At 46.2% G+C, this 22883-nt stretch overlaps 1 protein-coding gene across 3 annotated transcripts in view; it reads left to right on the forward strand.

The window, feature by feature from the left end:
* cabin1 (calcineurin binding protein 1) overlaps positions 1 to 22883 on the forward strand; it is a 589218-nt gene that overhangs the window by 391701 nt on the left and 174634 nt on the right. For all 3 annotated transcript variants that reach the window (XM_041202355.1, XM_041202357.1, XM_041202356.1), the window contains exon 29: positions 17822 to 17985. In XM_041202355.1, the coding sequence (XP_041058289.1) occupies positions 17822 to 17985 (164 nt within the window). The remainder of the gene's footprint in view (positions 1 to 17821; positions 17986 to 22883) is intronic.

The raw sequence follows: 22883 nt of genomic DNA on the forward strand, positions 1-22883 counted from the left end.
AGAAGTTTGGATCTCTGTTCCACAAAAATCAAGTGATGAGATTCATAGGTTTCTATATCAACCATATATTATTTCTTATGCAAGAAAATGGGGAGTTTATGTCTGATCTGAGACCTATCTCATTGAATGGCATGGGGAATAGACTCAAGGGGCTAAATGGCCGTCTCCTGTTCCTATGCTCTTACCTTTGCAGAGGGGTTGGTTTTGGGGGATACCTGGAAATACCAGGAAATGGGGAAGATCCTGCTGCATTCAATGGCAGGACCTCAATGTAATTTTCTTTACTCTATTTCCTGCCTGGCAGCCAGCCAGACTGATGGACTGCCCAGCTGCTGAATATGTAGAAAGCCTGCAATAGAAGCCACAGCTGAGGACCATTAGGGTAGTCTGAGGCAATTGAGAAACTTTGCAGCTGAATGGGGGAGAGTTAAATCACCAATAAACATGCAAGGATGGGCTTGGCTGATGACAGTAGAAGATTTGCTTGAGTGACCAGGGAAATCATTCCTCTGGGCCCACGAGCAGTGCTATGAAAAAAAGATACCTGTTGGATCTGCCTCCCTAAGCTTCTGGGTTTCCTGAACCCTGGGAAACTCGGCTAGCCAGTGTTGAATTTAAATTTCTGCCAAAAATCAGAAATGGAGCCTCATTTAAATATTATAATGATCGACCTGCCTTTCCACAGTGTGTCACTTGGACTCTGCCAAATCTACTGTGGTTAAAACTAACGTTCGCTGTGGATTTTATTCACTTTATGCATTTTGTTGATTTACCCACCCTGCCTATCCTCTCCAGCCCATTTTCCTACCAAACTATAGCAACTTGCATTTATCTAATTTAAAATTATTTTTCCATTTACTCTCTCATTCTGCAAGTAATTAACATGATTTTTTTTTTGTCACGGTCTTCATCAGAATCAATGACACCCCCTAATTTAGCATCATCCACACATTTTGGAATTGCACTTCTGATTCATGGCCGAAATCATTTATGTAAATTGTCAACAGCGCTAGTCCCAGCATTGATCCTTGATGTCCTCCATTTCCCACCTTCCACCTCAAACCCCTATTCTCTCCTGTTTTGTAGCCAGTTTGCTATCCATTCTGCTATTTCTCCTCTGATTCCACATGTTCTAACCTTAGTAACATATTGACTTCATGGTAGCTTAATGAAAGCTTTTTTCAAAAATATAGATATATTACAGCCATTAACTGTTCCATTACCTTTTATCTGCTCTTTTTGTTAGTTCAAATAATTCAACATGGTTCGTCACGAATGACCTCCACTTTTGAAATACATACTTTCTCCTCCTCGTTATTTTGTTTTGGTTTCATGATCTTTTTCTATTCAATCTTTGAGTAAGGATTGCATTATCTTTTCTACCACTGATAACTGGTCTATAGTTACCTGGACTTATTTTATCTCGCATTTTAAATACAAGAATAACATTCACGGCCTTCTAGTCCTCTGGCACTGTTTCCTTTTCGAATGAATTGTTAATATGTTCATATTTCCTCTGCATTCCCTTATCCTTTCTCCTTTTAGTATGTCTGGATGCAGTGCATTCAACCAGGGATAGGGATTTTATCCTCTTAGTTTGAATAGTTTATCAATTATCTCTCTCTACTGCCCCCATCCTTTGTATCTTAAATGTATTTTTTTTTTATCTCCTCTAATGTTGAGTCCACTATGTTAGTCTCCCTGTTAAATACTGAAGCAGTGTAATTTACAATATTTCTGCCATTTAGCTGTCATTATGAATGAGTTTGTGATTCCCTATTGCTATCCTGATTTTCCTTTAGTTGTTTGAATTTGTAGAATACTTCACTATTCATTTTTATATTTCTTTAAAGTTTAATTTGTAGCTCCTCTTTGCCTTTTTAATTATTTTTGACTTCCTCCCCAACCTCTTCCTATTCCCTTACATTATCCTCTTCTTTGTTGTCTCAGTATTTAGTGTTTGCCCTTTTGTTTAGTGTCAAGTTTACCATCATCTCCTTTTATTCATCCATGGTGTTCCATTATTGGCTAGTTTGTTCTTGTTTTTTCAGCAGTGTATATTTCTCCTGAACTCTATCACTTTTTCAAACTGCTGTTCGATCTCTCTGCTTATCAATCTTAGTTTTTTTATTATTCCCTTAAAATGATCTTTATTTTTGTCTATTGCTTTGGCCTTTGTCTTTCTCATTCTCAAAGGCTTATGTCTTTCTCATTCTTTAGCTTGAATTTTCTACCATAACTGAGAACACTCACTTCTCCCTGTCTCATCCAGCTATTGGTCATTGAAATTGGCAAGTAATCAAGAGTTGCTAAATTATTGAACACTGCTGATTGTTCTCTCTTCTACCAATGAATTCAGCATTCACTAGCATTCGGATCAACTGGCACTATAGTATTTAACTGATTGCTTGATCTGGCTTGCAGCATTCTCATGAACCTCCCTGTGTGCCAATCGTCAGAGCTGTCACAGACAGTGACAGCTAGTCAAAGCCTCATCTGTAGAGGTGAGTGCCATAGGAGGAATACATGCCCCTCTAGTGATCTTGTCGCGATTCTCCATGTTCAATAGGCTGTAGATTCATAGAACTATACAGCATCAGAGGAGACCATTCAACCCATGACACCTACACCAATGCCAGTTCCCTGAGCTAACCGCTAGCTCCAATGTCCTGCCTTTTTCACCAATCCCTTTGAATGTGATTTTTTTTTTTTGCAAAAATATACTTTATTCATAAATCTTCAAAAACATTTTGAACCATTTCAAATCACCATTACAAAAATACAAACAGGTTCAACTTTTACAACATGAAACACAAGGTGTATCAGAAAAAACAATGAATATTTCAATCATTGGCAGACATACATTTTAATCTGTACAGCCTAAGGGGCTCTTTACAGTTCCCAGCCCCCCAGTGCACTGTGGCAGAAAGGTCTCAGGCAGCGACCCTTCCCCATTGCGCCTTTGCGGTGGCTGACCCAAGCTTAACTATGTCCCTCAGCACGTAGTCCTGGACCTTGGAAAGTGCCAGTCTGCAACACTCGGTCGGGGACAACTCTTTGCGCTGGAAAACCAACAAGTTTCGGGCAGACCAAAGAGCATCTTTCACCGAGTTGATGATCCTCCAGCTGCAGTTGATGTTTGTCTCGGTGTGTATCCCTGGGAACAGCCCGTAGAGCACAGAGTCCTCTGTCACAGAACTGCTCGGGATGAACCTCGACAGCAACCACTGCATCTCTCTCCAGACCTTCTTTGCAAAGACACAATCTACAAGGAGGTGAACAACGGTCTCTTCCCCACCACAGCCACCTCGAGGGCAACGTGCAGAGGGGGTGAGACTCCTGGCGTGTAGGAAGGATCTTACAGGGAGGGCCTTTCTCACCACCAGCCAAGCTACATCTTGGTGTTTGTTGGAAAGTTCTGGTGATGAGGCATTCTGCCAAATGACTTTGTCAGTCTGCTCAGGGAACCATCCCACAGGATCCACCCTCTCCTTTTCCCTCAGGGCCTTTAAGACGTTACGTGCCGACCACTGCCTGACGGACTTGTGGTCGCAGGTGTTTCCCTGCATAAATTTTCCCACGAGGGACAGGTGGTACGGCACAGTCCAACTACTTGGAGCGTTCCGCGGCAGCATGGCTAGACCCATCCTTCGCAACACCGGGGACAGGTAGAACCTCAGCATGTAGTGACACTTGGTGTTTGCGTACTGAGGGTCTAGGCACCGCTTGATGCAGCCGCACACAAAGGTGGCCATCAGTATGAGGGCGATGTTGGGCACGTTTTTTCCCTCTTTATCTAGAGGCTTGTACATCGTGTCCCTGCGGACACAATCCATTTTCGACCTCCAGATAAAGCGGAAGATAGCTCGGGTGATCGCCACCACACAGGAGTGTGGAATGGGCCAGACCTGCGCCACGTACAGCAACAGCGAGAGTGCCTCAAACCTGATGACCAGGTTCTTACCCGCAATGGAGAGGGAGCGTTGCTCCCACAAGCCCAGTTTCCTTTTCACCATAGACACTCGCTCCTTCCAGTTTCTAACGTGTGCCCTGGTCCCTCCGAACCATATCCCCAGCACCTTCAGGCCATCAGCCCTGACAGTGAAGGGGACAAAGGATCTGTCAGCCCATTTCCCAAAGAAGATGGCCTCGCTCTTCCCACGATTTACCTTGGCTCCCAAGGCCAGTTCGAAACGGTCGCAGATGTGGATAAGTCTGTGCACTGACAGCGGATCCGAGCAGAAGACGGCGACATCTTCCATGTAAAGGGAGACTTTGATCTGAATGCCTCCACTACCTGGAATCGTCACTCCTCTTATGCCCGGATCCTTCCTGATGGACTCAGCAAAGGGTTCTATGCAACACACGAAAAGAACAGGCGAGAGGGGGCAGCCCTGCCTGACTCCAGATTTAATAGGAAAGCTATCTGATTCCCACCCATTGATTGAGACTGCACTACTGATGTTAGTGTAGAGCAGTTGGATCCAATTGCGAATTCCCTCCCCAAACCCCATTTTGGAGAGCACATCCACCATATAGGTGTGTGATATTCTGTTAAAGGCCTTCTCCTGATCCAGGCTGATGAGGCAGGTATCCACATCCCTGTCCTGTACATAGGCAATCGTATCCCTGAGCAGCACGAGGCTGTCAGAGATCTTCCTGCCCGGCACAGTGCAGGTCTGGTCAGGGTGGATCACCAATTCCAGAGCGGATTTGACCCGATTGGCGATGACCAGGTGTATCTACGCTGCACTCCATCTGCAGGGTTGCTGAAGACGTCGTGCAGCTTGGCATCCTTTACTGTTTCCATCAGGGATCTGGACGTAGCGTCCAATCTGCTGTCAGCCCTGCCGGATCGTCCAGCCGCATCGATGATGCAGTTGAAGTCACCGCCCAGAATGACCGGTCTGGAGGTCGCCAGCAGCAGTGGGAGCTGCTGATAAACCTCCAGCCGCTCAGCCCCTTGTGACGGGGCGTAGACGTTAATTAAACGGAGTGGAGCATTCTTGTACATTACGTCTGCTACGAGGAGGCGCCCGCCCACCACCTCCTTAACCTGGGAGACGGTGAAGCTGCCTCCCCGCAGCAGAATACCCAGGCTGGAGGAACGAGAGTCGTTTCCTCCCGACCAGATCGATGGCCCATGGGACCACCATCGTGACCATTGCCTGTAGGAGCTGAGGTGCGGTATCGCACACTCCTGCAGAAACAACAGGTCAGCTTTGACCTTGGCAAGGTAGTCCAAGGTCGCAAAACATCGCGTAGTAGATTTAATGCTACGCACATTTATGGATACAATCTTCACACCCATTTTAAAGCAGTTAGTCACTTACCAAACCTGTTGTCTCTGAGAGTTCCTTCATGCCTGTGGTGTGCTCAAATTGCTTCACTTGGGATGGGCTGAGGAAAGCGTCCTGAACCTCCCCATTGGCGGTGTTCTGCTTGGGTGGCATCTGGGGGTCCGTGCAGAGAGCGGGGTTTGAAATGTCCTCTGTTGGAGAAGCTTCTCCAATCCTCTCCCCCTCTGGGGCGTTGCTGCTCCCGGCTTCCCGGAGCTGGGGTGCGCTGAGCGCCTCACTGCTCCCAGATTCCTGGGGTTGTGGTGCACTGGCCTCTTTGGGTTGTGGGCCAAGTTGGGGTGCGCTGGTCTCGTCATTGTCTCCAATGTTCTGGAGCTTGGGTGTCTCGTCCTCCAACTCCCTAGCGTTTTGCCGCTTCTTCTGTTGGCGCCGCCCTGGCACTTCTTCGTCTGAAGAGCTGCTGCTCTTGTTATCCGTGTCGGATAGGAGACGCCTCTTGACTCTTGTCTGGGAAGTGGCTTGGTTTCTTTTTAGCCCCTTCTTCCTTTTGGCTCTCTTCACCAGCTGCCACTCCCCCTGCTGCTATCCCACTGCTGCCTCCTCCTCCTCCATTGATTCACTCTCCTGAGGAGTGGGAGGATCAGGGGGCAGTGCTGTTGATTGGCTGTCTGTTGCCCCGATCTTTTCCTCCACCTTGTCTCTCTCTGTGTCCTCCTTTGTCCCGTTGTTCTCCCTGGGGGCCTTGGTGGTTGGAGTGACACGAGGCATTTCTTCTGCTTCCCCCTCGTTGGCTTTAGCTGCCTGTGCATAAGTACGGCAACGTTTGGGGCAGGTCTTGTAGAGGTGATTTGCCTCGCCACACAGGTTGCAGCACTTAGCCTGTTTACAATCTTTTGTCTGGTGCCCTTTTTGCAGTTCTTGCAGAGGACGGCGCTGCAGTTGGCCGCCACATGACCAGACTTGCCGCATGAGTGACAAAGTTTGGGTTGCCCAGCGTAGACAAGGTACCCACGGCTTCCCCCAGTAGCGAATCTGGAAGGGGGGTGGAAAACGGCTCCCTTACCGTCTGTCTTGAGCGTTACCTTAACCTGGCGTTTACATGTCCAGATCCCCAAATTATCTTTAACTTCAGTGCAGCTCCCAACCTTATCGAAGTACCTGGTAAGGAAGGTGAGCACGTCAGTGACAGTGACGTAGGGGTTGTACAGATGCACAGTCGCAACCCGTTCACGATGCAACGGTAGAGCAAAGAGCGGCTCCGCCGTCAGGATCTTCATTTCTGGCAGGTCTTTCTTTTCCTCAAACACCTTCAGGAGTTTGACACAAGCTGCCACGTGCTTGAAGGTCACATCAAAGAAACCAGTGCTGGGGAAATCCTGTAGGCAGTAGATCTCTGCAGCCTCGAAACCACACAGCTTGAATAGGATCCTCTTGGTGAAGAAGGTCCTATCCATTGCTGCTCCTTGCTCGCTGCCCTTCACCATGACTCGGATGGTGTTAGGTACCCCATGGTAAGGGGTTTGACTGGTTATAGCCATTTGAATGTGATCTTTTTTCAAATATCTGCATTTATCTACTTCAAATGAAATAATAGCTTTTTAATTCTAATTCCACCACTGTTTCCACATCCTAACAACTTCCTTTTAAGTGAAAAAAACTCTCCCTTTGTTCTTTAGTGATGATAAACTAATTCTTTTAGTTACCCACCCACCATGTAGAAATAAGTTTTAAAAAAAAAGGAAAAAGCTATCAGAATCCCTCATAATTTTGAGCACTTATAATTAATCTCTTCCTAGACTTGAAGATTCTTAATTTTAACTCACAAGGGACATTGGGTTTTAATTATATCAGATTAATAAATCTCTCGTTTACCCAGCCCATATTCCAAAATTAGGGCATCTCAATCTAGGCATAATATCCTAACCGCAGCCTAACAATTTGCATAGGCTTATCATTATCTCATTGCTTCTGTATTTCCTGCGCCATTAATAAAACCTAGCAATCATACGCATTGTTTTTTTTATTCATTAACGGGATGTGAGTTTCGCTGGCTGGGCCAGCATTTATTGTCCACCCCTGGTTGCCCTTGAGAAGATGGTGGTGAGCTGCCTTTTTGAACCACTGCAGTCCATGTGGTGTAGGCATACCCACAGTGGTGTAGGCATACCCACAGTGCTGTTAGGAAGGGAGTTCCAGGATTTTGACCCAGCGACAGTGAAGGAATGGTGATGTATTTCCAAGTCCAGATGGTGAGTTACTTGGAGGGGAACCTCCAGGTGGTGGTGTTCCCATCTATCTGCTGCATTTGTCCTTCTAGGTGGTAGTGGTCATGGGTTTGGAAGGTGTTGCCTAAGGAGCCTTGGTGAATTCCTGCAGTGCATCTTGTAGACGGTACACACTGCTGCTACTGTGCATTGGTGGTGGAGGGAGTGAATATTTGTGGATGTGGTGCCAATCAAGCGGACTGCTTTGTGTTGGATAGTGTCCAGCTTCTTCAGCGTTGTAGGAACTGCACTCATCTAGGCAAGTGAGGAGTATTCCATCACACTCCTAACTTGTACCTTGTAGATGGCGGACAGGCTTTGGGTAGACAGGAGGCAGGTTACTCGTCGCACAATTCCTAGCCTCTGACCTGCTCTTGTAGCCACAGTATTTATATGGCTAGTCCGGTTCAGTTTCTGGTCAATGGTAACCCCCAGGATGCTGATAGTGGGGGATTTAGCGATGGTAATGCCATTGAACATCAAGGGACGATGGTTGGATTCTCCCTTGTTGGAGATGGTCATTGTCTGACACTTGTGTGGTACAAATGTTACTTGCCACTTGTCAGCCTAAGCTGGATATTGTCCAGGTCTTGCTGCATTTGGACATGGACTGTTTCAGTATCTGAGGAATCGCGAATGGTGCTGAACATTATGCAATTAACAGCAACCATCCCCACTTCTGACCTTATGATGGTAGGAAGTCATTGATGAAGCAGCTGAAGATGGTTGGGCCGAGGAACAACCTGAGGACCTCCTGCAGTGATGTCCTGGAGCTGAGATGATTGACCTCCAACAACCACAACTATCTTCCTTTGTGCTAGGTATGACTCCAACCAGTTGAGAGTTTTCCCCCTGATTCCCATTGACTCCGGTTTTGCTAGGGATCCTTGATGCCACACACGGTCAAATGCTGCCTTGATGTCAAGGGCAGTCACTCTAACCTCACCTCGGGAGTTCAGCTCTTTTGTCGATGTTTGAACCAAGGCTGTAATGAGGTCAGGAGCTGAGTGGCCCTGGTGGAACCCAAACTGGGCAAGAGTGAGGAGGTTATTGTTAAGCAAGTGCCGCTTGATAGCACTGTTGATGACCCCTTCCATCACTTTACTGATGATGGAGAGTAGACTGATGGGGCAGTAATTGGCCAGGTTTGATTTGTCCTGCTTTTTGTGTACAGGACATACCTGGGTAATTTTCCACATAGCTGGATAGATGCCAGTGTTGTAGCTGTACTGGAACAGCTTGACGAGGGGCACAGCGAGTTCTAGAGTACAAGTCTTCAGTACTATTGCCGAAAGATTGTCAGGGCCCATAGCCTTTGCAGTATCCAGTGCCTTCAGCCGTTTCTTGATATCACGTAGAGCGAATCGAATTGGCTGAAGACTGGCATCTATGATGCTGGGAACCTCCGAGATGGATCATCCACTCGGCACTTCTGGCTGAAGATTGTTGCGAGTGCTTCAGCTTTATCTTTTGCACTGATGTGCTGGGCTCCTCCATCATTGAGGATAGGGATATTTGTGGAGCCACCTACTCCAGTGAGTTGTTTAATTGTCCACCACCATTCATGACTGGAAATGGCAGGACTGCAGAGCTTAGATCTGATCCGTTGGCTGTGTGATTGCTTAGCACTGTTTATCACTTGCTGCTTATGCTGTTTGGCACACAAGTAGTCCCGTGTTATTGATTCACCAGGTTGACACCTCATTTTTAGGTATGCCTGGCACTGCTCCTGACATTCCCTCCTGCACTCTTCATTGAACCAAGTTTGATTCCCTGGCTTGATGGCAATGGTACAGTGGGGGATATGCCAGGCCATGAGGTTACAGATAGTGTTCGAGTACAATTTTGCTGCTGATGATGGCCCACAGCGCCTCATGGATGCCCAGTCTTGAGTTGCTAGATCTGTTTGAAATCTATCCCATTTAGCACGGTGGTAGAGCCACACAACATGATGGAGGGTATCCTCAATGTGCTGGCGGGACTTTGTCTCCACAATGACAGTGTGGTGGTCACTCCTACCGATACTGTCATGGACAGAAGTATCTGCGGTAGGCAGGTTGATGAGGATGAGGTCAAATATGTTTTTCCCTCTAGTTGGTTCCCTCCCTACCTGCCGCAGACCCAGTCTAGCAGCTATGTCCTTTTGGACTCAGCCAGCTCGGTCAGTAGTGGTACTACCAAGACACTCTTGGTTATGGACGTTGAAGCCCACCACCCAGACTATGTTCTGCGCTCTTGCCACCCTCAGTGCTTCCTTCATGTGTGTTCAACACAGAGGAGCACTGATTCATCAGCTGAGGGGGTGCAGTTCGTGGTAATCAGCAGGAGGTTTCCTTGCTCATGTTTGACCTAATGCCATGAGACTTCATGGGGTCCGGGTCGATGTTGAGGGCAACTCACTCCCTACTGTATACCACTGTGCCACCACCTCTGCTGAGTCTGTCTTGCTGGTGGGACAGGACATACCCAGGGATAGGGATGGTGATGTTGGGGTCTTGGACATTCATTATCCCTGTGCTGGCATCAACACTGCAGAGACAGGATGGCGAGAGATAAGTACAGAACCGTTGAGATCTCCCTGTGTCAATTATGAACGAGGGAGAAATTCCAGCCACTGGGTTGAACTTTGGCTTAGTTTAATTTTGCAGTCACAATGATTGGCCAAGCTTAAGTGGATTGTGTCATGTTTTTGAGCCAGTGTCCCTTGATTAGTGACTTTAAATGTATCTCCCCTCCCCAGGCCCTGCATTTCACCCCCTTCCCCCGGCCCTATATTCTCCCTCACACCGCTCCCCAGGCCCTGCATTCTCTCCCCCACCCATTGGCCTTGTCTTCTGTCCCCACCACTGCCTCTCCAGGCCCTGCATTTCCCTAACAAAAACATTACCTGGAAAAACTCAGCAGGTCTGGCAGCATCGGCGGAGAAGAAAAGAGTTGACGTTTCGAGTCCTCGTGACCCTTCAACAGAACTGAGTGAATATTAGGAGAGGGGTGAAATATAAGCTGGTTTAAGATGGAGGAGTGGGGGGTTGGGGTGTGGTTGTAGGGACAAGCAATCAGTGATAGGAGCAGATAATCAAAAGATATCACAGAAAGAAGAACAAAGAGGTGTTGAAGGTGGTGATATTATCTAAATGAATGTGCTAATTAAGAATGGATGGCAAGACACACAAGGTACAGCTCTAGTGTGGTTGATCATCAATGACTTCCTTCCATCATAAGGTCAGAAGTGGGGATAATTGCATAATGTTCAGCACCATTCGCGTTTCCTCAGATACTGAAGCAGTCCATGTCCCCAGGCCCTGTATTCTCCACCCGCTCCCCAGGCCCTGTGTTCTCCCCCCGCCCCCCAGGCCCTGTGTTCTCCCCTGCGTCCCCTTCCCTAGACCTTGTGTTCTCTCCCCGCCACTGCCTCTCCAGGCCCTGCATTTCCCTACTCCCCACGTCTTGTACACTGTCACCACACACCCCACACCCCCCACCCCCAACCACCCTGTATTCTGCCCCCCACTGCTCACAAGGCCTTCTATCCTCTCCCCCCACCCACTAAACCTTGTATTCTCCCTCCACCACTGCCTCCTCAGGCCCTCTATTCCTGCCAGTCTTCCCAGGCCCTGTATTCCTTTTCCCTCCCCTTCCCAAACCCTCTATTTCTTTCCCCTCCCTAGGCCTTGTATTCGTTTACCCTCTCCAGGCCATGTATTCCTTTCCTCTGTTCTTGAAGATTGATGCTGATCCAGTTAGTGGCTAAAAAAACTGAAAACCTGAATTGAAAAAAACATGCTGTAAATATACAGCATTTGAAGTAACCTTTCAGTTCTGACTCTTTTTCACAAGATAAACCCAGTCAATCAGAATTTTCATGAACCTCAAAGTGAGATGTCAATGCAGGGGAATGAACTTTTGTCAACTTATTGTCAGTATGAAGTCCTCAATGATCAGCACAACCAGGTGCAGAGTAAAACTGCCTCTGTTCTGCTCAGCCTCATAACAGCACCACTATGATGTTTCCCTTGGCCATATCGATTAGCGAGATTGGGATTCACCACCCCTATTCGTGGACGTTTCCTGGATGTCTCATAATATGACGACCTATTTCCAACTGCCCCATCCTGAAACCCTGCCATTCATTGTTCAACAAGCTCTGTGTCTTGGCTTCTGCTTTATCAACTGGCTTGGATCCTATTAATACTATGGATGAAACTGGGTTTGAACCCAGGTGATGAGGGCGAAAGGCTAGGGTTCAATCCACTACACCACTCTGTTCCCTGACTTTTGATAACATTATTAAAGTGGCAACATCCAAAAAAAATCTCTAAAAGAACAATGTATGACAGGTACTGGGGATCAAAAATAAAAACAGAAAATGGTAGAAATAATCGACAGCATCTGTGGAGAGAGAAATAGAGTTAATACTTCAGCTCAGTGACCCTTCCTCAGAACTGAGTTAACTTGATTTCTCTCCATAGTTGCTACCAGACCTGCTGTGTTTTCCCAGCGTTGCCTGCTCAGATATTTTTAATTTGATATATAAAACATCTCAATAAAATTAACATCAACAAAATAGCTTTTAACAAGTTTCCTCTGTACAAGAAACATAAGGTTAGCAATGTGATGATAGCTCCTACATCATTAAGGTACTGGGTTTTCAAACTTCAAAGTTGGGCCAAAATCCTGGAACTCCCTCCCTAATGGCACTGTGGATGCACACATACCACATGGACTGTAGCGGTTCAAGAATGCAGTTCACCACCACCTTGTCGAGGGCAATTAGAGATGGCCAATAAATGCTGGCCCAGCCAGCAATGCCCACATCCCGTGAATGAATAAATAAAAGCATCCGGAAAATCTATCAAATAGAAAAGTTGCTTTGCTCTTTCAATAGTTAAATAACCCTGTTTAAAGCTGGCAGTTTGTTAAAAATGTCTCACCCTTGTTTTAATGGTCCTTTGCATGTCTGACTTTATTGCTTAACAAGTTACCATGTGAAGGGGGATGGTATGAAATTCATGGGATCATAGCAACCTGGATTAAAAATTGGTTAGAGGGGAAAGAACAGAGTGGTTGGAAGTGAAGAAAGGTATTCCATAGGCAAAATTTTCCCTTTGGTGTGTGGGGGCGGGCGTGGTGACGTTGAGTGAGCGCCCGCCATTAATTAACGGGCCCCTTGAGGCACCAATCGACGTCGATTTTTCAGCACCCGTGCAATCTTTGGGTCGGCACACAGGCACAACAGGCAGATGTGTAGGATACATTTGTATTAACCACGCCCATGGGTGGGATAAGAGGGATTACTGGGCTCACGAGTGTGCACTGTCAAGTATTTATTTATGAAAGTTTTTGAAACTTGCCTGTGTGGTCTGCAGTACTTCAAAACGCATACCACCTGCTTTTTCTGGACTCTTAACCTTCAGGTCAGCACTCTGCAGTGAGGAATCTTCTCTGGGTCTGCCGGTTTCAGGAAGCTGCCTTCCCTTAGTCTGGGAATGGGAGCTGAGCTGTCCACTGGAGGCACCTCCTCTGAGGAGGAAGGGAGGGCTAGAAGGAGAAGGACACCAGGAGTGTACATTCAGCCCCCAGGGGGGCCACCTTTGGGAGGACAGGTGCAGGCACAAGGGGTGCAGGACCAAGAGGTAGTCCAAGGCGGAAGTGGCCGCAGAAGATGCCACAATCCTGCTGCCAGGGTATACAGGCAGCAAAGCAACTACCTCAGTATGTCTGAGGTGCAGTGCCGAAGGAGGTTCCGTCTCTCAAGGGAGACAGTCAACTCTGTTAGATGATAGTGCCTGAGATCTCCGCTAACTGTATGGGTGGACACCCCATGCCAGTGGCTCTGAAGGTCACAGTTGCCCTCAACTTCGATGCCTCTGGCTCCTTCCAGGGGTTGGTGGATAATCTTTGCGGTGTCTCCCAATCAGCTGTCCACACTTGTGTCAAGCAGTTTACTGATGCTCTGTTCAGGCCTGCATTGACCTCCATCCAGTACCGTTGGGACCAGGCAAGCCAGATACACCTAGCCAGAGCCATTGCTGGCTTCCCCCGCGTCCAGGATGCAATAGACTGCACACATGTGGCCATCAAGGCACCAGCGGGTGAACCCGGTGCCTTCGTCAACAGGAAGGGCTTCCATTCCATGAACGTGCAGATAGTGTGTGATCACAGGATGCTGATTTTATAAGTCTGTGCAAGATACCCAGGCAGCTCCCACAACACCTACATCCTCAGACACTCTCAGATGCCGGGGCTCTTCAGTGCTCCAGCCCGGCTGGATGGATGACTGCTGGATGACAAGGGCTATCCCCCTCCGAAGGTGGCGCATGACACCTCTCCGCCATCCAAGAACAGAAGCTGAGCAGCGGAACAATAGGAGCCACGGCACCACAAGGGCTGTGGTGGAGAGAACCATCGATCTTCTCAAGATGTGCTTCCGATGCCTGGACCGCTCAGGGGGCGCGCTTCAATACTCCCCTGGATTGTTTGTTGGCGATAGTGGCTGCATGCTGCGCTTTCCACAATCTTGCGCTGGAAAGGGGGGACGCAGTGGATGATGAAGACGTCAACACATTGGCTGTGGCTGCGCACAATGAGTCCAGCAGTGAGTCCAAGGATAATCATGCGCAAGGAAATGCTGAGACGGTAGACGTTGACCCGGGCATACTCCAGGGAGGCAGGGACGCCTGAGAGGCTTTAATCCAATGAACCTTCAGCTAGCCCACCATAGATGGTCCACCAGGACAAGCCTGGGCTGTAGGTTCGATACTCGACACCTAAGTGCAAAATCTGCCAGGTTAGGAACAGTCAGTCACTAAGGCCTTGTGGATAAAGCTGAATGTCCAACAAAGCACTCGTTACAGTTTTGGAAACCATACGCATGCAGAAGAAAAGAGGCACCCTCAGCCATGGTGACATATCTGAATTTAATATGTCAAGCAAATCAACTTATTCCAAAAAAAAAGAGAATAGTGTTACAAAACAAAGCAGATCGTAAGGACCTCATCTCGGGCCAACACAAAAACACCAGTGAAAAACCGTGGTGTGCCTAATGTGCCTTATGTTTTCGTTTCCAGTGCTACGTCTTGGTGCTGACCCCTCGCTGGGAGTAGCACCTGAGACAGCCTGCTAAATCGGCAGTCCTGTTGGCTTGATGACCTTGGCGGCTGTCCTCTGGCCCATGGAGCATGTTGCTGGGTCCGCCTGGGAGGGAGTTGCTAGTTCTACAGCTGACATCTCCCCAGTCGTCGCAGCCTCACTGGATGATACAGTCACTGGGAGAGGGGTGGAGGAGCTGTCGCCCTCATCTGGAGCGCTCCGAGAGGAGCCCACAGAGACAGCAGGCAGCTGCCACGCCGACGTAAGGTTGCTTTGGAACTCCCTGCTCACCATGGAAAGATGGGCAGCAAGCTGGGAAACTTGGTGCCCATACCATCTCCCACACTGGCACTGACCAGCTGAAGTCTATACTGATGTGAGGGCTTGCAGGTCTGAGTGCAACCCCAGGAAGCCCTGATGGGTCTCCTGGAGTAGCCTCTCCTCAAGAGTCGTCACTCTTTCCATGGAGGACGCATTGTGCTCAGAAATGGGCTCATTGCTTCTGTGATCGTCCGCGTAGACTCCTCCACCACGGAGACCAGCCAAGCATAGCCTCATGTATCTCCTCCAGATGCTCCCGCACACCTGGGTGCATTTCCTGCACCTGCTGTGTTGCGGACGACTCCAGAGGCACATCATCAGACACCGACTGAGCATGTGCCTGGTCCCCTGCAGTCCTCGGATTGCTGGCGTCCTGGGCACTCTCTGTTTCTGCCAGCTCCAGCAACTGTGAAGTGCCCTCACTGCTGTGCCCCAAGACACTAGCCGATGTTTGAATTACCACCAAGGTGCTAGTATCTGCTCTGGTGCCTGCCTCGCAGGAATGGTGTGATGTTGTTGAGACTTCAGGCCCCTCAGGTGTGAGAGGGGCCCTCTGCTGCTTCGTTTCCCAGCCCTGCTCCGATGAAGCTGAAAGGAAGAACAAGGACAGTAGATCCATTAACGTGGAGACAAGTGCATTCCTGCCCCCCGGATCATTATGCGCTCAACCTTCCATAAGCAATGGTCAAGCCATGTTACGAAATTAAATCAATTAACATTCAGCAGTGCTATGGCTCAATACTGAACAATACTGACCTCACTGTTGGGCATACATACCTGGCCATGGCACTCCAGCCGTACCGACACCAGTGGACCTGGGCGCATGGCGCCTCTCCAGATCCAGGGTCTCCTGCTTGAAGTGGCTAAGAATGGCGATTTGCGCCTGGCTGCCGCCAGTCCTCGCACACTCTGCTGAGTTATGAGAATTCTTCTCCTGAAAATGAGAGACGAGCATTGATTAGTGAAAATTACACATGGACTCTCTTTGCGCACGGCCCACCCCAACCAGAGTGGGACATATCAGGGCTCCAGAGCCTCCTCACCACGCTGTTGCTGAACACTCACACAAAGATGCTAGGCCTGCTCCCCACACCGCCCCCGCCCCTCCGGACACAGGCTGCCTACATCACATTAAGCACCACACGGTATATCCTTCCAGAGCAAGGAGGCGCAAGCACACGGAGCGCAGAGCGCAGCAGATGGTTCATTGCCACGCCACCTTGAAGTTTGAGGAGGTAGCAAGGCAGTCATCCAAGAAACGAAGGGCAAACTGGCCCCCAGCCCTGGCCTGCCTCACTTCCCTACCCTCCAGCCTCGCCTGCTCCACTGGCCTTCTCCCGGACTGGCCTGCTCACCAGAAGCCCTCTAATGAGCCCTTCCATTTGCCCTTGTGAGCAGTTTTGCAATGGCTGACAGATCGCCATTGGACCCTGCTGCCGTCGAGAGTCACGTATTACGCTGGACGGGCCTTAATTGGCCTGCCCAGCGTAAAATGGCAGAGTGGACCTGATTGTGGGCAGTGATCGGGCCCGTGCCCACTCCTGCCCAGCCCCCCTGCCAAGCAGAAAATTCAGCCCCATGTGGTTCAATTTGAGCCCATGTCTATCCACTGTGTATTTGAATATAGGCTTCGAGGAAATCATGTTGAAGTTTTACATTATACTAAAATAGAAGGTTCTGTCCATTGTTCAGATAATAAGCAGCAGAGAGATATTAATAAGATGGAAGAGTAGGCTAAGAATTAGCAAATGGAATTCAATGTCAGTAAGTCTGTGGTGATGCATTTTGTTTTAAAACAAATAACAGCAGTAATTATACTCTGAAGGGAAATAGGTACGGTGTTGTGCAAGAGCAGAGAGACTAAGGTGCAGGCTTACAGAGCATGAAAGGCAACATTTCAAGTTGATATGACTGTTTTTTAAAAAAAACCTCACCAGATTCTAGATTTTATTACAAGAATGTAAAAACCAAGAGATGATGATGAGCCTATATAAACCGTTAATAATACTTCAGTGTACAATGTGCCATACCGAGCTGAACAGTATCAGAAGCATACTGAGGCTTTATAGAGGATGCAGCACAGATTCACTAGGTTGTTGTCTGGTATGTCAAGATAAAAGTACAGCGAAAGGCTTCAAAAAAATTGGAACCTTTTTGTTGGAACAATGCAGATTTGGGTTTTCATCAGTTGTTCATGGGATGAGTGTCATTGGCAAGGTCAATGTTTTATGTTCATCCCTAATTGTCCTTGAGAAAATGGTGATTTAATGGAAGTGTTTAAAATTTTGACAAGAAATGACGGTGTCTATAGACAAGTAGTTGAGGGGTAATAGAAGATTATATGTAAGAGATATGGAAGGCAGGAGAAATTCCTTTACACTTGGAGTTGAGAAACTGGAATTTACTCAGAGGGTGAGAGGTTAAGGCAGAAACTTTCAACATTCAAGATTAGGCAGGTGGATGAAGGTAAGACGACAAAGGGAATAGAGCGATTCGCGCTATACTTGCTCATGTGGAGGGTAAACCTCGGCACAGACTGGTTGGGCAGGATGGCTTGTTTCCATGTTGTGACTTCTGTATATTTCTATAACCTTGTATTATTGGGTAGGATTGTTGGGTTATGGTCTCCACTCTAACCCATTGAAATCTATCTGTACTAGGATTGTTCAGCTTTTATGAAAATTACATAATATGGAACAAATAGGGCTGGATTCTCCCTCAACTGTTTGCAATGTGATAATTTTGTGTAATGTTTTGAAATCATGGGCTCAGAATATTTGATGACATTAATTCTCTAATTTAAAACCTGACTACTGAACAAATCAAACTTTGTTTTTCTCTCTGTAGGGAATCTGGCGTATTCCTGTGGATGAAATTGACCGCCCTGGCAGCTTTGCCTCACATATGAACCGTTCGATTGTTATCTTACTTGACGTTCTATCACAGCTGAAGGACCATAATACACTGCTGAGAGTATCTTCCATGCTTCAAAGGACACCTGACCAGGGAAAGTAAGTGTGCCCTTCAGAGCTTCTGAATCAACAGCTGCTTGCATCCTGGGGTCCTGTAACTGACATTGATTTCAGAAACGCTTAATAATCCAGGTCCTTGAGCACAGATACTAATCATTCTGTACTGCATTCAGACCTTATTTTGGAATAGAGAAATTCTTATTCATTCTGTAATGAGTTGTGTTCTGTGATGTGCAGAAGAGTTGAATAGATTACAATGTTTTCAGCCATTTAATATATTTGGACTGTTAAAAATATGACAATGCTGCTGACCTTTGTTTTGCGCTGGATGAATTTGTTCAATATGATTGTTAACCATACTGCCATCAGGGCTTGCCTGCCAACACCTAACTAGTCATATAATATATTTCAGTTGTAGAAAATAAAATACTATAGGAAAGTGATAAGACCATTGAACAGTACAGCCCAGTTCACAAACAAGAAATACACTGAGCTTTTGTTTTTGGAGCCACGGGCGATGGCCTCTGTTGCCTGTTGGTAAGTTGTGTGACACATTGCCTTCCTCAAATAGGCCACCCTGCAGCTCGAGATCTGGTTAGTGGAGCAGGAGAAGTATCACAAGTTCTAGACTAATATCAAGGTGAGCCAGTGTTGTTACAGTAAAACTGATATAGACATTAGGGCTATTATAATTATCATCAAGTGGCAATTTTGTTTGCTTTTGCTAAATGTACATTAATTCAGTTTGCATTAGCTCTGCCTATATAGCCTTCTTAAGAACCTCATCAACTATAGGAACGTGCCCATTTTCAGAAAGGATACTGCCTTTGTATATTGAACATTTCGCTCTGTTGGCATTGAGAAATATGAATCAATGCCTAGTTATTATTTGAGGAAGGTTATACATAGATAAACCTAAAATGAAAACAAATGCTGGAAATACTCAGCATTACAGAGAGAGAAACACTGGGAAAAGTTAGAGATGTTCTGAGGAACAAAGGGACCTTGGTGTGTGTGTCCATAGATCTCTGAAGGCGGAGGGGCATTTTAGTGGGGTGGTGCAAAAGGCATTTGGGACACTTGCCTTTATGAATTGAGGCATAGATTACAAAAATAGGGAGATCATGTTGGAATTGTATAGAACCTTGGTGAGGCCACAGCTGGAGTACTGTGTGCAGTTCTGGTTGCCACATTATAGGAAGGATATGGAGGAGGTGCAGAGGAGATTCACCAGGATGTTGCCTGGGATGAAACATTTAAGTTATGAAGAGAGGTTGGATAGACTTGGATTGTTTACGTTGGAGCAGGGAAGACTGAGGGGCGACCTGATCGAGGTGTACAAGATTATGAGGGGCATAGACAAGGTGGTTGGGGAACAGTTGTTCCCCTTAGTTGAAGGGTCAGACATGAGGGGACACAAGTTCAAGGTGAGGGGCAGGATGTTTAGGGGGGATGTGAAGAGAAACTATTTTACCCAGAGGGTGGTGATGGTCTGGAATGCACTGCCTGGGAGGGTGGTGGAGGCAGGTTGCCTCACATCCTTTAAAAAGTACCTGGATGAGCACTTGGCACATTCAAGGCTATGAGCCAAGTGCTGGTAAATGGGATTAAGTAGGTAGGTCAGGTGTTTCTCACATGTCAGTGCAGACTCGATGGGCTGAAAGGCCTCTTCTGCATTCTGTGATATAATAAGCTTTGAGCAAGTGGTGTGTGGGACAGGGATTAAAGGAAGGTCTGTGACAGGGTGGAAGATGGAAGCGATTGAATGACTGAAGAATTAGTCTTGCATGGCCAAAGAGAATGGAGATGGGGCAAGAAAATAAATGAAAGATCTGCCCAGATCAGGCATGCTACTGTCTGAAGGTGAAAGTAAGAGAAAAACCGAAATATGCAAAGAAAAGGGAACAAAATAGGGACACAGAGTTTACAGTTTGATATTGTTGAGCTCAACTTTCTAGTTTAAAATCCTGTTGACCACTCTATTTACCCTTTTCGCTAGAGCATTGGTCCCAGATCGGTTCAGGTGGAGACTGTCCCAACGGTACGGATTCCTCCTGTTCCAATACTGATGCCAGTGCCCCACGAAATGGAACCCCTCTTTCCCACACCACTCCTTTAGCCACGTGTTTACTTCCCTTATTCTCGCGTCCCTATGCCAATTTGCACGTGGCTTGGGTAGTAATCCGTAGATTATGACCCTTGAGGACCTGTTCTTTAATTTAGTTCCTAGTTCCTGATGATACCCAAACAGGTCCTCTTTCGTAGTCTTACCTATGTTATTTGTCCCGATAAACCCTTTTAAAAGGAGCTGCATTAATATTTGGCTAGAATTGAAATTGGAGTTAGATGGACAAACATAGGGTTCGAAGCTTGAATATTATATGCAATATGAAGAGTCATGTTATTCTGGCCATTGTCAGCTTATTGGGAGGAATGGTCTTGCTCTGATTTTAAGGTTATGTTCCCCTATCTTAGGTTGCCATGTGAGCGGGAAATGATTCCCTATCCAGGGGCCAAATGACCTAAACTCTGCTCCTATTTCTTATACTTCACCTACCCTATCAATTACTTTCAAAATCCTGAAAACCAGAATTAAATCACCCGTTAACCTCCTTTACTCCAGGAAAAGCAAGTTTATGTAATCTCTCGTCATAATCGAACCTTTGGAGCCCTGGTGACGTTCTGGTGAACCTGTGCTGCACTCCTCCAAAGACTAATATATCCTTTCCAAGGCCTGTTGCCCAGAACTGTACATAGTGCACCAGATGTCATCATTTGATGACTTTGTATAGCTTTAGCTAAATTTCCTCCCCCCATATTCTAGCCCTCTGGTTGTAAAGGCTAAAATTTTATTAGGTTTTTTAATATTATATTTGTACCTGACTGTTACATCTTGTACATGGATCCTGAAATGTCTTTGGTCCTCCACTGTTTATAACTTTTTACCGTTTGTTAAACATTCAGATCGATCTTTTTTGGATCAAAATGGATGACCTCTTGCATGCCTGCATTTAAATCCATCTGCCATAGTTTCACCCACACACTTAACATTACAAAGAAACATTCATAAATTATGTCCTGACTACAATGTTTACTATACCACCAACTTATAGTGTCATCGGCAAATTTGGATACATCACTATTTATTAATGATTAGATAACATAATACAGATACTAAACAGATGAGGCTTCAGCACAGATTGTTGTGTGACACCACTAGTCGTTTCCTTCCAATTTGAATATGTACTCATTATCCTTATTCCCTGTCTTCTACTGCCTTAATCAATCTCCTAATCAGGTCAACAATTTGCCTTCAATTTTTTTAGCTTTAATCTTGTGTGGAATCCTATTGGATGCCCCAAATGAAAGAAAGGCCAACATTTATATAGTGCTTTTCATGGATTTCTCACAATGTGTTATTGCCAATTAAGCACTTTTGAAGTGTAGTCACTGTTGTAGGAAATGCAGAACCAATTTGCGCATAGCAAGCTCGTTCAATTTTTTTTGTATTCATTTACAGGATGTGGGCATCGCAGGCTAGGCTAGCATTTATTGCCCATGAGAAGGTAGTGGTGAGCTGCCATCTTGAAACGCTGCAGTCCATGTGGTGTAGCTACACCCACAGTGCTGTTAGGGAGGGAGTTCCAGGATTGTGATAATGATCAGATCATTTTAATCTGTTTGTGTGATGTTGATTGAAGGATAAATATTGGCCAGAATACCAGGACTAACTCCCCTGCTGTTCAAAATAGTGCTATGGGAATCAGGGAGGGCAGAAGGGACCTTGTTTTAATGTCTCATCTGAAAACTTCGCATCCAAAAGTGCAGTACTTCCTCACTACTGCACCAAGTGACAGCCTTGATTTTTGTGCTCAAAAAGCTGGAAAGGGACTTGAACCAGGTACCTTGTGATTTAGAGGTGAAAGTGTTACCAACTGAGCCACGGCTAACATTGAGTCTGTATAAATGACATCCACAGGCATTCCCATGTCTGCCGCTTTAAAAAATTCCATGAGGTTCAATCGACATTTTGTATCCTTTATAAACCTTGCATCAGCTCAAATTTCTTTAATCGCTCTTTCACTGTCTTTAATTATAGATTCCAAAACTTCCTTGCAAAAGTTGTTCAGCTAATGGGTCTAAAATTATCTGTTTTTGTTTCTCTCACCTTTCTTAAATAATGGATCCACATTTGCACTTTCCTATTCTAAAGGAACAATTCCTGAATCAAGACAGATTTGAAGATTGTGGCTAAAGCACCTGTAATTTTCCTCACTAACTTCCTTTAAAACCCTGGAATGGAAACCATTAGGTCCTCAGGATTTGTTGGTCTTTACTGCCATTATTTTTCTAATGCCACTTTCTTGCTTACATTAAGTTTAGTGAGTTCCGGCCTTTGATCCGTTATTAATTTTTCTGGCATGTCAGGTACATCTCTTTCTCTACTCTGAGGCCTAACACAAAGTAATTACTCAGCAAGTCTGCCATTTCCTTATTTTCATTTGCAATATTACCATATCTGATTTTCAGGGGCCCACATTGCCCTTGATTACCCTAATATATTTGTAAAAATCTTTTGTGTTAATCTTGATATTCTTCACAATTTTCTTTTGTATTCTGTTTTGCTGCTCTTGCTACCTTTTTTGTCTTCCTTTTATACTCTATACCTTTCCCAGTCCCCTGGATATATACTATTCTTTGCAGTTTTATATGCTCTTTCCTTCAGTTTTATATTATCTCTCACCTCTTTTGCTGACCATGGCGGTTTTCTTTCATAGGCTGAGCTTTTGCCTCTTAGAGCTATGCACTGGTGGTTTTTAAGCAGAATTATTTTTTGAACACTTTCTACTGTTCATCTGTGGTTTTTCCTGATAACAGTTTTGACCAGTTTGCTGTCGTCAATCTCCCCTTCAAATCGTTAAAGTTAGCCTTTCTGG

Source organism: Carcharodon carcharias, chromosome 13 (genome assembly GCF_017639515.1).
Source record: "Carcharodon carcharias isolate sCarCar2 chromosome 13, sCarCar2.pri, whole genome shotgun sequence".
Lineage (NCBI taxonomy): Eukaryota > Metazoa > Chordata > Chondrichthyes > Lamniformes > Lamnidae > Carcharodon > Carcharodon carcharias.